Source organism: Ceratosolen solmsi, unplaced genomic scaffold (assembly GCF_000503995.2).
Source record: "Ceratosolen solmsi marchali unplaced genomic scaffold, CerSol_1.0 scaffold75, whole genome shotgun sequence".
NCBI lineage: Eukaryota > Metazoa > Arthropoda > Insecta > Hymenoptera > Agaonidae > Ceratosolen > Ceratosolen solmsi.
The window spans coordinates 97,050-114,390 of record NW_011948457.1 but is presented as its reverse complement, the minus strand read 5'-3'; the positions used below and the strand labels follow the sequence as shown (position 1 = coordinate 114,390).

The 17,341-nt window shown below is 30.6% G+C and overlaps 1 protein-coding gene across 1 annotated transcript in view; it reads left to right on the top strand.

Annotated features, from left to right (window-relative positions):
* The window catches only part of LOC105366824 (glutamate receptor ionotropic, kainate 2), a 71,757-nt gene that overhangs the window by 19,362 nt on the left and 35,054 nt on the right, over positions 1-17,341 (top strand). The window contains exons 3-5 of the mRNA XM_011505395.1: positions 2,030-2,365; positions 10,685-10,783; positions 13,591-13,764. Of these exons, the coding sequence (XP_011503697.1) occupies positions 2,054-2,365; positions 10,685-10,783; positions 13,591-13,764 (585 nt within the window). The 5' untranslated portion in view covers positions 2,030-2,053. The remainder of the gene's footprint in view (positions 1-2,029; positions 2,366-10,684; positions 10,784-13,590; positions 13,765-17,341) is intronic.

Genomic DNA, 17,341 nt, shown 5'->3' with positions numbered 1-17,341 from the left:
TTTAGTTAGATGGCAACAATGGATAGATGTTGCAATGCAGAGAATAGACTATACGTACTATACGGCTTACTATACGGAGGCCCATAAACATTGTAAGACGTTGAAACTAAAACATTACAATCATTAGAGAATTCTCGGACCCATATGTTTACAGAAATTTTAGAGCTAGAGGGATCCATAAATTCGAGATTCACCGGTCTTGGAAATTGCTTCAATCCTGCACAAACATCAAGGAACATCTCGTCAGGTAAACTATTCACTATAGAATCAGTTTAAGCAATTGAATCAACGTGATTGAACATAATATATACCATTCCATCACATAAATCTAACACAATAATGATGTAGTTGTAAATAAACCATAATAAAACCATATGAAACGAAGAAGCACACACTGTATTAAAGCTATACCCTTCCATATAACTCCTTCCCAAGCATCTGCTCGGACGAGCGGAAAATTATAACAAGCCTTCGAACATTAGCAATTCGAGCCAGAAAATCACGGATTTGGAACAAATTGAATTTAGGAAAAATTTAATTATTTATAAACCTAGTTTTTATATTTAATTTTACACGTTTGAGTTTAAAATATTTATTTCACCAGTATCTTTATTATTTTTTATTTTACGGGTATTTTAATAATATAAAAGTCAAAATCTATTTCCGGGAACATAGGTAAATCTTAGTAAAATATATACAAATTATTATGAAGTGAAAACTCGAAGACAAAACTGAAATAGAAGGAGAACAAAAGAAAAACAATAATGAAAATAAGTATGTTTTAGCAAAGTTTCATTTAGTATATTTTATTTTTAGTTGATTTTTCTAAGGTTCTTCATATGTTATAAAAATAAAATTTATGAATCAGAAGGTTGTGTATTGATCAGATTACATATTATAATTATTACATATTGCATTATATATATGGCATATTATAATACATAGTAACTTTTTGCATGCCTATATTTACAGATTATTTAAGTTATATGTGCATCATCAGTAGTAAAATAAAGAAATTAAATGAAACAGTACAGTGACTTTAGATTAATATATTATATTACATTATAAAGATTTTATATAATGTTGCTGTTTGTTTTTAGAATCTCTTTAGGATATATTTTTGTATTTCTTAAAATTCAAATTTGAAAGTAGTTATAATATTTTTTTAAATTTTCTACTTGTTAGCTTCTTCAAAGCCTATACGGTTATTTTATCAATAATATTATTGAGAAACAATCATATCAATATATGAATTGAGAACTTTTATGCGTTATGGTGCATTGAAAGTGGGTACGTAGTAGTTTATGCATCTTAAATGCTACTATAGAGCAGATAATAATGTATAGCTTTGACTAATGTTAAAAAATACGAATAAGAAGGTGGGTATCTAAAACTAGTGTTGCAGAGTGAAATGCAGAAAGCATTGTAGAGCAAGAGAAGAAAAAATGTACGAGTATGAGGGCCAATCATATTAGGTCAATCATAATAAGGCATGTATTAGTGCATACATAGTAGTGAATATTTGATAATTTATGCATGTCCATACAATCATTATGAACTTATACTCGTATTTGTTTCCATGTCAAACTGATTGTTATAAATTAATTTAATTACAATATTATGTAACATGTTTTGAAACTTTGTATAAAATTATTTTATTTTTTAGCATCATCTTTTATTTCTTATTGCGATTAATTTTATAACAGAAATATGATAAATACAATTATATAGGAAAAAAAAATACTTTTCAAACTGAAAATTCCTCCTTATGTATTATTAATTGAATTCTAGCAAAAAAGAACTTGTGGATTGTATAATTTCTTAATAATCTTAATTATTAGGTGTATTATAATTATATCTTATTTGTAATTGCAATATAAATTAGATAGTATTTAATGTATTATGAATCATGTAATCATTATTTATTATAATCTGATCATAACTCCATAATTTTAATAAAAAAGGCCATCTACGTAACCTATATCTTGTAAAAATTGATTATTAGAATTAACATCATTTATATGTGTAGGCTATTGCAGATATTGTGAAACACATGAATTGGCATTCTTTTACATTTGTTTATCAAACAAACGATGCATTAACACGTATTCAAAAAACGTTACAAAATAAAGGACGACAGAATTACCCTATTACAATAAGAGAGCTACCACCAATATCAAAAATCAATGCTTTATCAGAGAAAGACCGAGATAATGTATATGAAAGTCTCGTAAAAGAAATTCAGTCGTTATCACAGTTTAGTTTATTATTAGATATTGAGAATGAAAACCTATCTAAACTACTTGATACAATGAACAAAATGGGTCTTATGAATGATTATTTTATGTGTCTAATCACGAATTTAGTACGTATATCAAATTATTTTAAGTCCTCTAACATTTTTACTCTAATTTGTCGAACTATATTATTATCACCTGCTTATAAATTATATATAATTATAATTATAAATTATATAATTATATTTTATAAATTATATTAAAAGAAAACTATAAATATGTTAATTAAAAATTATATATACATAAAATAAATTAATATCATACATGATTAGTTGTAAACGAATTTTACTGTACATGCTTGCTTAATATGAATGTACCCTTTTCTAATTCACCAAACTTGTGTGCACGTCTGCATATCGAACCGCATGTTATTTGTATTGTAAACACATTTTATGTGCATATTTAAGTGAAAATATATAGTTAGTTCCATTCTCTGAAGATGGTGCGTACACACTTCACCATTAGAATAAAGTCGGACTAACTTTTTTAATAAGGACGATGACATATTTTCACAGAGTTAAGCTAGCTTTTTCCTATATGATATATATACTTTTCATGGCATATATGATGCACATATATTTTTAATATTAAATATTTAATTATTTACCACGTTATACATTGTATATGCATATTTTATTTTTTTTGAGAGATACACGCTATAGACTTGCTTATAATTAATTAGACTGATACATTATATGATCGATTATATACATATACATATATATTTGTATATACTTTTAATACGATTTTTACATTAAGATTAAAAGTCATAAAAATACAATATTGATATTTAAGTTATGTTCGGAAATTAATTCCACAATTCAACTTGTCAGCCAAACGTGTTTGCCAGATGTTTTATGACACTAGTACAAATAATTATGAGCAGAAAAGTTTGAGTCCTGATGTGAATTTTACGATATCGTTTGCCAGATGTTTTATGACACTAGTACAAATAATTATGAGCAGAAAAGTTTGAGTCCTGATGTGAATTTTACGATATCGTTTGCCAGATGTTTTATGACACTAGTACAAATAATTATGAGCAGAAAAGTTTGAGTCCTGATGTGAATTTTACGATATCGTTTGCCAGATGTTTTATGACACTAGTACAAATAATTATGAGCAGAAAAGTTTGAGTCCTGATGTGAATTTTACGATATCGTTTGCCAGATGTTTTATGACACTAGTACAAATAATTATGAGCAGAAAAGTTTGAGTCCTGATGTGAATTTTACGATATCGTTTGCCAGATGTTTTATGACACTAGTACAAATAATTATGAGCAGAAAAGTTTGAGTCCTGATGTGAATTTTACGATATCGTTTGCCAGATGTTTTATGACACTAGTACAAATAATTATGAGCAGAAAAGTTTGAGTCCTGATGTGAATTTTACGATATCGTTTGCCAGATGTTTTATGACACTAGTACAAATAATTATGAGCAGAAAAGTTTGAGTCCTGATGTGAATTTTACGATATCGTTTGCCAGATGTTTTATGACACTAGTACAAATAATTATGAGCAGAAAAGTTTGAGTCCTGATGTGAATTTTACGATATCGTTTGCCAGATGTTTTATGACACTAGTACAAATAATTATGAGCAGAAAAGTTTGAGTCCTGATGTGAATTTTACGATATCGTTTGCCAGATGTTTTATGACACTAGTACAAATAATTATGAGCAGAAAAGTTTGAGTCCTGATGTGAATTTTACGATATCGTTTGCCAGATGTTTTATGACACTAGTACAAATAATTATGAGCAGAAAAGTTTGAGTCCTGATGTGAATTTTACGATATCGTTTGCCAGATGTTTTATGACACTAGTACAAATAATTATGAGCAGAAAAGTTTGAGTCCTGATGTGAATTTTACGATATCGTTTGCCAGATGTTTTATGACACTAGTACAAATAATTATGAGCAGAAAAGTTTGAGTCCTGATGTGAATTTTACGATATCGTTTGCCAGATGTTTTATGACACTAGTACAAATAATTATGAGCAGAAAAGTTTGAGTCCTGATGTGAATTTTACGATATCGTTTGCCAGATGTTTTATGACACTAGTACAAATAATTATGAGCAGAAAAGTTTGAGTCCTGATGTGAATTTTACGATATCGTTTGCCAGATGTTTTATGACACTAGTACAAATAATTATGAGCAGAAAAGTTTGAGTCCTGATGTGAATTTTACGATATCGTTTGCCAGATGTTTTATGACACTAGTACAAATAATTATGAGCAGAAAAGTTTGAGTCCTGATGTGAATTTTACGATATCGTTTGCCAGATGTTTTATGACACTAGTACAAATAATTGTGAGCAAAAGGGTTTGAATGCTAGTGTGAATTTTACGATATCGCTTGCCAGATGTTTTAATGCATTTTACTTTCTCGCATTCTCAAACAAGTTAAGTTTTGAAAATTAATTTTATTTGGTATAAATACCCAAAATAACCAAAAACACTGTAAAACAAAATAATAATGAAAGATATGTATAGAAATAAAGTAAAGGGTAAAATAATAGAAAAATGTTGGAGAAGATTTACGTGTGTAATAGAAGTGGAAGTAGGAGCGAAAAGAAATGCACAAATATAAATGCATTAGATTTTATAAAAATTAATTGGAAATCAGAATGCAAAAATTTCAGAATCTTAAATATCGTATATAATATAAAAGATGGTAATGAAATGATTCCGTTTATACCAGTCCTATTCGGCGAGCCAAAGAAAACCATTTCTTATATGTCTGTGTTATTTATTAGTTACTTGTGTATGTATGCGTTATAATGAATTACTTGAGGGTAATTAGTACATCAATGTATTTTATTTTTTAATTTAGTTTTATTGCTTAATGTCTTATATGAATGATTTATGTAACTTTATATATTAATATGAAAAAGTCTGTTCATCAATATTTCAAACAATTTTGCACTTTTTATTTTTAATTTCCCTCTGACGTTTGTTTTTATTTGTCCTCTTTCTTCATATCACTATTTTCATATCATTAATATTATAAAACTACTTTTTTGTATCTCATTTGTCTCAGACAACCATTTTCTGAAACTAGTAAAAGCTGTATTTTATTTATATGAAACTTGTACAAATTTATTTATATTTGTTTATATATCATGTTATATACCTTTTATATTATATACATAAGGATAGAAACAAGAAATATTAAAACAATTTTCTATATGAAACAATATTACTGTTCGAGATTGAAGCCAGTTTCAAGACCGTCGATTGTCGGCATCGCCGGTCATTTAGATTTCAAATTTCTGTAAACACTTGGACGAGAATTTTTCGTATACTTGTTATGTTTTGATTTTAAATGGCCCGTAATGTTTATATGGTCTTCGGGTAATAGCATCACCCAGAAGTTTCTATCGGTATTACGCCCTACTTTTTCTTTCGTCGAATTCTCGTAACTTCTAGATTTTTCTTTCTACGCCTCGTGTAAGATTCCAGTGAAACAATGACGATGCTTTATTGCCAGCTAAGTGAGCCGCCGCATGGATATATAAGGGAAGCACGCGACGTGCCTCGCTCTCATGCTAAACATCTCTTGCCGAACCACCCTTGCTGAACTGCGGTTGCCGCTAACATCTTGCCGTGACACAACCGCAGTGCATCGACCGCAGTAAATCGACCACAGTGAACCACCACAGTGAACCGATCTAACCCTCTACCAGTAGAAGCTATGACACGGGTCTCAGTCTGCCCTTAGCAGGACCGCTATGGAACGGTCGGTATTTTCAGCAGAGCCGCTACGGAACGATCAAACCTTCGGTTCGTGTGCGTATTCAAAAAGTGTATAGGATCATTGTAATTCTACCTTGCGTTCACTCAACTGTTATTATCACTCAGTGTTTTAATATATTGTGACGTTGACACGTGGCCGCATATTCGGCAACTAATTTAAAATTACACGTGGATTATCAAAATTAAATCAGCAAGATTAGGTAGTGATTTTACAGTGAAGCCTGTTGGAATCGTAATCAAAGGGTGTACGCTAGCCATGCAGAAAATCAACATACCTTGTCGGTAATTAAAAAGGTATACATTTCTTATATTATTTAAATAAGCTAGTCGCAAATTGAGTTTCATAAAACTCGTCTTCAAAAAGTCGACAGGTAATAGAGTACGCTCTCTCGAACTAATACTTCGTCATCGTGTAGTCCCTCAAACAGTCCAGACAATTGACGTAACATGTCAATTACATTGATAAATCCAGACAACAATTCATAGAAGAATCGACAATACATACATTTTCATCAAACCTTCAATGCTCGAAGGCTTGAAATTATAACTCGTGCGTATGACTAGCCTTTCTATGGCTCCCATAAATAGCTAAAGACATAATAGATTACGTACCAACCTTCATCAAGTTTTTACACTATTAGTATTGTCATTATTGCTACCAAACATACTTTATTTCAAACACCATCTTCTCATGCTACCTCATGAGCATGATCGACTACACAGGCTGATATAACTTATAACTTTTAGGTTCAACTTTCAAGATACATAGTAATATCCATACAATCTACAATAAACAAGAACACAAGGAAATACCCTCGTTACTACAATAGATTAATTTTCTCTCTCAACAACAGTGCAATTTTATTATAATATTTAACAAATAATAAACATTGTTTTTACTAAAAATACATAATACTTAATATTTTTCAGCCCTTCCACTTATTATTTTTTTTTAAGTTATCATGACGAGAGACTAATCCACTGAACAATTGAATTGCCAGTTCCAGTCATAAAACAAACCCTTAAAATCGAACAATTACATATAATTAAACTATAATAAGATTATATACGTCTTTATTATACGGCAGTATAATAGAAAGAGTGATCTAATTTTTTAATTATAGAATTAATTGGCTTAAGTTTATTTCGAATTTTCCTATTCAGTAATATATATAACATTGTTCGGAAAATTTATTTGAATTGATTTACAAAATGGTGAATTACAGACGAACTTTATATTTCTTGATAATCTTGTGGTGTTGAAATATATTTACTATGAATGAAGCAGGTTATAATCTATTGAATATTATCGCTAAGAGGTTATCATGATTGTAGTGCTCTGATCGAACACTGGAATGCTATTGTGTTTATCTTAACACGTGTGCAGTTGCCTCTAAATATCGGTCGTAAGAGAGCTTAAATGGAAGTTATGCGAAGCTGTGCGCTAGAATTTGGGAATGATCGTTGTTCGGAAAATAATCCCACAATTTGACTAGTCAGCCAAACGTGCAATAATTAACGTAGAACAATAAAACCCACTAGATGTTATGTGGGGTTGCCGGGCAAGTAAAGGGTGAATGCACTGATTAATAATTAACACATGTCTTTATTATTTCTATTTATTTGAATTGATTTACAAAAGGGTGAATTACAGACGAACTTTATATTTCTTGATAATCTTGTGGTGTTGAAATATATTTACTATGAATGAAGCAGGTTATAATCTATTGAATATTATCGCTAAGAGGTTATCATGATTGTAGTGCTCTGATCGAACACTGGAATGCCATTGTGTTTATCTTAACACGTGTGTAGTTGCCTTTAAATATCGGTCGTAAGAGAGCCGAGATGGAGGTTATGCGAAGCTGTGCGCCATCTGTGGCTGGAACAACTTGCAGTTGGAGGGATTGCGAAGCCAATGTGGCGTTTATAGCTGGTCTTGTTCAAGAGTATGTCCGGGAAGCTTCCGTAGTTGGACTTTATCCGTCCGTCTTCTACATAAGCCGAGAAATCAAGAATGAGTACTAGCTGTAAGGACTTACTTGCAGTGTATCGTGATTTTCCAGTCTCTCTTCGATGGCTTGTTATTACGTTCCCTTGCAATGTTGCAACTCTTCAGTTCTTCCTTGTCTCCAAGTGAGACCACAAGTGGTCAGGTCCCACGCAATCCAGTCTTGATGAGATCAATTCAACTGTACACTAATTCACAATAGTGGAAAGAACTTATTATTAAAACTCAGCTAGCTAAACGACTCATCTCTCCGGTCCTCCTCCGTGAGAGTTGGTCGTGACTTATCCTTCACTGTAAGAAGTATTTGGAAAGAGTAAGTGAGGGTACATTACGTAGTCCCTTCTTAAAATGATTCACTGATCCCGCTCCACTTGGGATCCCTTCTTCCTTTATTAATTAACCAATCAGTGGTTGATCTTGGGCCGCACAATAGATTATGCACGCCTTCATTTCCACTTCCTTCCGGGCTCAGTTCCGAATTTGCTAATCGGGAAAGTGTCGGAAAGTGGCGAGCCTTTTCCATTGGTCACCTCTCCTTGGTTGCCTCATCCATCTCTGGGACTTGGCTAGAAGAAGGGTCCGCTTGGGCGTGGTCAATTTTCCAATGCGATCGACCAGATGTGGCATAGCCAAGAACAATGCAAGCATTGTTTTAAAGGCCGAGTGCGCACGTATGGTCATTGCATGTTGTCACACGGGTTTTGGGTTGCAGTGAATCAAGTAAATGTTTTGTACTCAATGCTTTACTTATATCTGATATTCGTTCTGAATCTACTTTGGGGTTCTCCCGGCAATAAACTCATTAAGTTCTACTGCACTGGGAGTATGAGCACGTTTCGCTAGAGTTTTCCAGATGTTTTATGACACTAGTGCAACATAATTATGAGCAGGAAAGTTTGGAAGTCTTAAATACAATTTTCATGATATTACTTGCCAGATGTTTTATTGCCTTACTAAAAGGAGTCTCTCATTCTCAAATAAACATTATTATAATATCTCAAAGAAATTTTTTATTAACTATCGAATAAAAAATTAAATAGGAAAATACTTAAATATACATGTATATTCATACCCAAAAGTAGTTTTCATATATTTTTTGCTACTTTTATTTCTTTTTATTGTTTCGGTAAAGTTCTAGTAGATTATCTTATTAAGTTCTAGTAGAATTTATTTTAACAATTTGTTTTAATGAATAATAAATTTAAAAATTAATTAATCGTAAATCAATTCTTAAATAAATTTGTAATAAATTTTTAAATTGATAAATTTTTTAATTGAATTTTAAAATTGGAAGCAATAAATCGCTCATTTTATAAAATAATCATTTCTTGATAATTGTCGAAAATATTAAGAGGAAAATTAATTTTATATAATATGTACAAAAATATATAAATAAAATTAAAAATGGAAAAATTTGTATTTATATAAAATTTATATATTTGTTTAAAGAATTAATTACTTAAAATCCCTATTAACTGTAGAATAAATTGATTGTAAGAGCAAAGCACTTTATCTAGATAAGGCACGAGTAATAAAAATAAATTCAAACAGAATAAGTAACTAAAATTTTTTAAGCTATGTATTTATTCATAAAGAAATTTAGTACTTTAAAAAACAAAAATTATTCAAATATAAATGTTGTGAACCATAATTGTATAAAAACTGTTTTAGTCCATACACATATCGTATAACATAATAGAAATTTTTATAATTTCAAACCTTTATATATACAGAAAGATATAAACGGAAACATGAGAAATTACGTAAGCTAAACAAGTTCAAAATAAGTGTAAACAATGTATGGATATTGTGTAAAATTATTTTGATGAAACACAAATTCTTGTATTACCGGTATTTAATCATATTTTAATCAATCAGTAAACTGTGAAAGCATTAAAACTATTAATTACACAACTTATAGATAGAAAATTTTTCAAATAAGATTTCCAAAGTACTAAAATCAATTATTAAAATTTTGATAAGTTTATAATTACATTAGTAATGAAAGAATATAATCAAATAAAATTATGAAAATAATGTTATATCTATTGTGTTGTAGTGTTCATATTTCGAAATATTCATATTTCAACGTCTCGATTTATATCGTACTACTTATAAAGGAGGATAATAAAAAAACTTTCTAATTAAATATGGAAGAGTTAATTCATTCGTGTAATTTAAATTGAATATAATTTTATAAAAAATAGAGAAATTCAAGTTATATAATATCAAATAAGAATTTTCTGAATTTTGTATATTGAAGAATTGTCTAGATGGGTTCACTTAAAATTAATTTAAAATTCATTATATCACAAGTTATACAGATTTTTGGATAATATACTTACATATAATATATTTACTCTCATATACATATGATACAGTATATCAGCATAAAACAATCATTTTACGAAAAATGTTCTAAATTTTATTTTAGTATTGAGAAATTTGCAATTTATTTTCACATGTTTAATATCAGTACAATTATGTAAGTATTTAAATAAATAAATTCTCGTTTTGTAGTTCATCAGATAGCTTGTATTTACTATTTTCACTTGTATAAGAATATTTTATAACGAAAGATAACGAATTTATAAATTAATTTACTTATTTCAGGATGCATCTACCATAAATATAGGCAAGTTTATTTCAAAGGATTCTGTAGCTAATATAACGCAATTCAGATTAATTCAAAATGATGTAAATGAATTATCGGTACGTAATAAAAAATAATAATATAAACATTTATATTTCTTATATAATACCAGTTTAATAAAAAAATATTATTTAAAATAATATTTAACATTGTTAAACATATTACTGACATGATTACAAGGTAAATTTTATTTTTATGGTTTTTTGTTCCGATGATTTCAGCTTAAATAATTTTTAATTATGATGTTTCGAATTATCATTGTATTTATTTTAGTTCAATACACTATATTTCAAATATTCACGATGTTATTTCCATCTTTATTAGATAGTTAAGAAATAATCAATTTACGAAATTATAATAGAATTATAATCATTAGCAACCTTTTAAATTTATTAAAATTCATATTATTTATTAATTATGTCTTTAATATGAAATTTTTCATATTATAGATAAAGATTATAGACTACTGTAACAAAGTTTATTTTATAAATAATATATTCTGAATTTCTAACAAATTTTATTAATTTAATATTAAGCAATACAAATATAATTATTTTAATATTTTATTGTTATTTGATTTTATTTTTATTTTATTGTTATTGGTTTTATAAAATTAATTTAAATTTTTTAAATGAATATTTTATCTTAAACCGAAACAATTCTTTATAAAACTAACCTTAGTCAGTCGTATAATAAATATATAATTCAATTATTCAACATTCGGAAGACAAATAAATTTTTTATTATATTAGTGTTTGAAGCTGTTCATCGTTAATAAAATAATGAATAATACTTAAACCATACTTTTAATGAATTTACTTTTGACGAATAATATAACAATGAAAATATTGTTATATTTAAACATCAATAATTATCACTATATTTAATTATATGTGCAATTATTTTCTTTGTATTTACGTGGTAAATATTAAACTCCATTTAATATGTTCATGGAATAATAAATGTAATTTCAGATATATATTAATATAAAATAATTAAAATTTTTTTGATTTATTCAAAATTACTATGTCTACATTATAAAGGAAGTAAAGCAAGTAAATTTATGATTAATCTAATTTATTTATTTGAAGGAAAGTCATATTTTATTGAAATTATGTTAAACTCAAATTGTTCGAGATTGAAACGAAAATTCCTCGACATGTATTCATTAGAAAAATTTCAACGGCTATTATAAAAAGAATTATTGAACGGACATAAAAATCTAAGAAAGTCTTCCAAGGTTGCTGGAGACTCAAAAAGGTTAGTATATGTGGAACATACTCGTAAGCAGCCACTTTTTTGCCTTTCGTACTGCAGACGTGGCGATTGTTTTGAATGCAATGAAGACCCCTTGCGACTGACCATCATAACCCGGCTAGTTTGTTTCCTAAAGTATATTTTGAACCTTAAATTATTTCAAAACAATCGAGTGAAAAATATTTCTTAAAATCCGTTGCAATCCGATCTCGGCACGTGCGACCTTCGGCAATCTGCGCCGCACGTATGCCTTCAATAACACGAGGGCATACGCATACATTGTTGTCAAGTATGATAAATGTTGCTGCTTGCATAGGCCAAGCTTGCTTAACCAAGAATCAACCCCCACCACGCTGAGGCCCGGAGAGGGGCAATTTTCCATAATATGCGCTGCCGCCAGAGATAGTCTTTCGATATTTCCATTGTCTAAGCCTAATTTCTTCTGAAGTGGGAAAAGGGCGTGCACGTTCATCATGCCGCCGAAAAGCGGCGCGCCCTGATTGGAAAACTAAGACCAGAAGCTCCTTGAGTGGGGACTCATGGCAAGAGCCTTAAAGGTGGGCCAAGACAGCAGAGGTGGCTGTCCGTAGGGAGAATTCAAGAAAAACGGCTCGCGTGGGCAGCCAAGGGCTATCTCAAGGGAAAAGTCAGTTCGAAAGGGGCTATCCCATAGAGAAGCGCCAGGTTGGGAGGGAATTTTACGCATACGTACGAATTGGTAAACTAGTGACCAAGTACTTGCGAAGATCCACTGACCAGAAGAAGATACATCAACCTTACTATTAAACCGTTGACGGGAAAACTGACCACACAGCCCACAGTGTTTGCCGCGTGTTCTGTGGTTAACTTGATGTTATCGCTTCATTCACAAGAAGTACGGACGACAATGCATGTTAGTGTTTGCTGTGTGCTTAGTGGTCAACTAGTCAATCAGTAAATTGAGGATCAGATCAAGATACTACATCACTGTGAGTTCACTGTCCGCGTAACCTTATTATTCTTGCTCGCCGATGGCAATGATCGTCACAACACCATAATTTAACGATCTCAAGAGCATCTTGTGCAGTGAAATATCCATCACGAGAAACCGTTCAAGAAATTGTATCTCACACTCTCTGACAAGGAATGTGCATTAATTATTTGTCTTTTCAAACCTTTCGATTCAACTTTCTTTCTCGCCGATGGCAATGATCGGCATCTTGTATTGTGACATATCCTATACAAGAAGCCGTTCAAGAAATCGTATATTCACACTAGATTCAACAAGATTAAAAAACACACATATGTAAATTGTGTATTAAATTATATAATAAATGTATAATTAATCAACTCTTACGACTCTTGTATAGCCCTTCCACCTATCTCTTTCCTGGGCGTCTGCTAGGGCGGGCGGCAAACTAAGCTATTGAAGCATTGGCAGTTCGAGCCAAGAATTACATCGCTATAATTCGAACACAAATATAGTTTAGATTAATTTACATTTTCATTGGTATTAAAACTATTATTCTAATTATAATTATAGTTAAAATATTTAACAAGAATTATTACTATTACTTCAAATTAATGTAAAATAACTCTATTTTTTAAAAGAATAATGAAAATATTTCAGATAGAAGCAGCTTTAATATATGATTCTGTTTTTGCATTTAGTGAAGCATTAGAAAAACTATATAAAGATATTAATTTTGTCGGAAGTCCCTTAAAAATTCAGCCGAAACCAATATCATGTCACGGAGAAGAAAAATATGAAGTTGGATTAAATTTAACGACTATTTTTCTTAAGGTACATCTTTTAAAATAATTTTTTTTGCTTATGATAAATATTATATATACATATTATAATTCTCCTGTAATCAAGGTAATATATGCAAAAAATAATATAAAAAGTAATAATTTTTTATTTTATCTCTACTTTTACTAATATTTTGTTAATGAAAAATATATTAAAATAATATTAACATTTACATTAAAATAATAATAATACCAACATCACAATAAAATAACATTAACTAAAAAATGAAAAAATTGTTATATCTAAAAATCTTTTATATATAATTAAATTTTGTCCGTAAGAACCATTAAATTTACTTTCAATTAGTTTTTATTTTTTCCACACTTTGATAAATAAATATATTGATCATAAATTAAGTTTAGATGACAGTAACATTTGTTTGTTTCATAAATGAGAGTTTGTGCTGATTAAAATGGTAAAAAATTAGAATATATTAATTGGTATAATTTAAATATGTACTTACCTATAAGCTGAATAATAAAATATATTAAAATAATGTAAGATTTTTTTATTTTTAGTAATTTTGTAGTAATTATATGACGAAAAATTCATTTTTTCATAAATTATATAATTAATATTTATAATTAAATACTTGTTTTTTTCAATTGTTTTTCACTCAAATATAATAGAAATTTGGTTTTAATAGAAATTGTGAGATAGAGTATCTCTTTTAAAATTAATAGTATTGAAAAAATGGACGACTAAAATTTGTATCAATAAAGAGTATAAAACACATTTTTTTATTATCTACAATAATGGCTAAATAATATAAAAATAAATTGCAAATACTTGCAAAAATTTGTCTGCATTTGTAATTTTTAAATTCTATATTTGTTGAATAGTAGAAATATGTCTATATTCATAATTTCATATTGTTCGAGATTGCGAAAACAATTTCTTGCTATGACTTCCCACGGTCGATGGACATTCGAGGTGGTCAATACATCTGGAAAACTCCAGTGAATATTTAGCTTATTTACTCTTGCTTATCTAAAAACGTACTCATGCTTTCCAGTGCAGTAAAACTTTATGTGTTTATTGCCAAGAAAACTCCAAAGTAGGTTCTGAACGAATATCAGATGTGCGTAAAGTATCGAGTACAAATATTTCCTAAATTTCACTACAACCCAAAAACCCCGCACGTGCGACAACATGCAATAGCCGTACGTCCGCACTCGGCCTTTAAGACAATGCTTGCATTGTTCTTAACTACGCCGCATCTAGTCGATCGCATTGGAAGATCGACCACGCCCAAGAGGACCCTTCATCTAGCCAAGTCCCAGAGAAGGGAGAGGCGACCAAGGAGAGGTGACCAAGAGTAAAAGCTCCCCACTTTCCGACACTTTCCCTATTATTAGCATATTCGGAACTGAGCCCGGAAGGAAGTGGAAATGAAGGCGTGCATAATCCATTGTGTTACCCAAAATCAACCTGTGATTGGATAATTGAAAGAAGAAGGAGTCCCAAAGGGAACTGGATCAGTGAACTATTTAAGAAGGACAATGTAATGAACCATAGCTTATTCCTATTCCTATTCTTCTCACGATTGAAAGGATAAGCCACGACTTACTTTCATGGAGGGGGACCAGAGACAAAGTCGTTCAGCAGAGTCTAATAGAAGTTCTTTCTACGATTGTGAATTAGTATACAGCTGAAATTGATCTCATCAAGATTAGATTGCATAGGACCAAACCACTTGTAATCTCACTTGAAAACAAGGAAGTAACTTAAGAGCTGCAATTATTGAAGGGGAACTTCACATCAAGCCAACGAAGAGGGACTGGAAGAATCACGCTACACTGCAAGTAAGTCCTTACCGCTAGTACTGATTCTTCGTCTCTCGGCTTTACTCTGAAAACAGACGGCTGCAAGTCCGACTAGTCAATCTTCGCATACATGCTCTAAAAGCAGGACCAGCTGTTGACGCCACACAGTGGCTTTTCATTTCATTCAACGAACAGCTATTCACGCCACACTGGAAGAGCACATCGCAGCAACGGTCAGTTGTTGACGCCACAGGTGGCGCACAGCTCCGCATAACCTCTATTTTAGGCTCTTACATGACCCATTATTTAGAAGCAACTGCACACGTGTTGAGTTGAAACACTACAAGATTGTCGTGTTCGATCAGAGCACTACAACGATTATAACCTCCAAAGTGACAATATTCAATAGATTATAACCTATTTCATTTCACAGTAAATCGTAATCTCACCAGTTATAGCGTAACACTTCGAGTTCTCCAATAAAATGGTATACCTCAACGCCACAAGATTATTAAGAAATATAAACGTCATTTGTAATCTCATCACGGTTAATGATCCCAACTTGGAAATAAAGTGAAATAAATGGAGTAAACAGCATTAATAATTATATGTGTTAATTATTGAGTCAGTGCATTAATCCTTTACTTGTCCAGCATTTTCCAAACAACATCTAGTGTTTTTTTTTGTTCTAAGTTGATTTTGCACGTTTGGCTTACCAGTCAGATTAGTGTAATTATTTTTGAACACATATCTATTATATTTATTACATTAATATCAGTAGTATTACAAAAACATGCCACAGCATGAATCTATTTTATGTACGATGATTGTGTCTATTTGCAATACTTTTTTGTACACTTCAGTATGGGTTATTAATATTGTATTTGAATAATTCATTAAAAATATTTTTGAAAAAGGGCATTGATGTTGTTCAATATTGAGTGTTTGTTTTGTGGTTCGAACTGGCAATTCAATAGTTCAGTGGATTAGTCTCTCGCCGTAACGATTAGGAGGAAAAGGCATAAGTGGAAGGTCTGAAAATATTATATAATATATTTTTTGAATGAAGATACTGTTTTATTCTGGTTTATGAATTATTATAATATTGCAGTTTTGTTGATTGCTTCAAGGAAGAGAGAGAGAAAAGTATTCTATTGCAGTGGTAAAGGTGCTTCCTTGGGTCCTTGGTTGTCGTTGATGCTATGGAAATTACTGTGTATGTTAAGTATTGAATCTATGCTGATGTTGTAAAGATCAGGATGAAAAATCGACCATGCTAATTCATGAGCATGGGAAGATGGTGATGGTAATGATAATGGTAATGGTGATCAAGAATGCTTTGTAGGGAGAGTAAGCATACTTAAAAGGAGAAAATACTGTAGTGTCTGTGGTAGTAGTTACGCAAATGGATCATATTCCAAAGGGAATATGGAAGCATTAGTGTTAGTCTCACGCAAGAACAATAAATGATAAACAGGTCCTTCGAGGTCGGAAGGACTTAACACTGGGTAGTTATAGTCGACTATTTGATAGCTGTAGTCTGACCTAGACAATGTAATAACATGTAGGGGATGAACGTACGGTCTCTAGTCTGATCGGCTTGAGAGAGCGTATTGCGTTACCAGTCTGGACTTTATATATGGTGTGATTCGAGCGTCGGTGACTAGCTTGTACAAATAATAAAAGGATGTACCTTATGAACTACCAACAGGGCATGCAGTTTGGCTGCGTGACTGGCGCACCTCATTGCTAACCTGTCATAGAAGATTCTTATAATAACGCACGTATGTTTTGTAGACCGA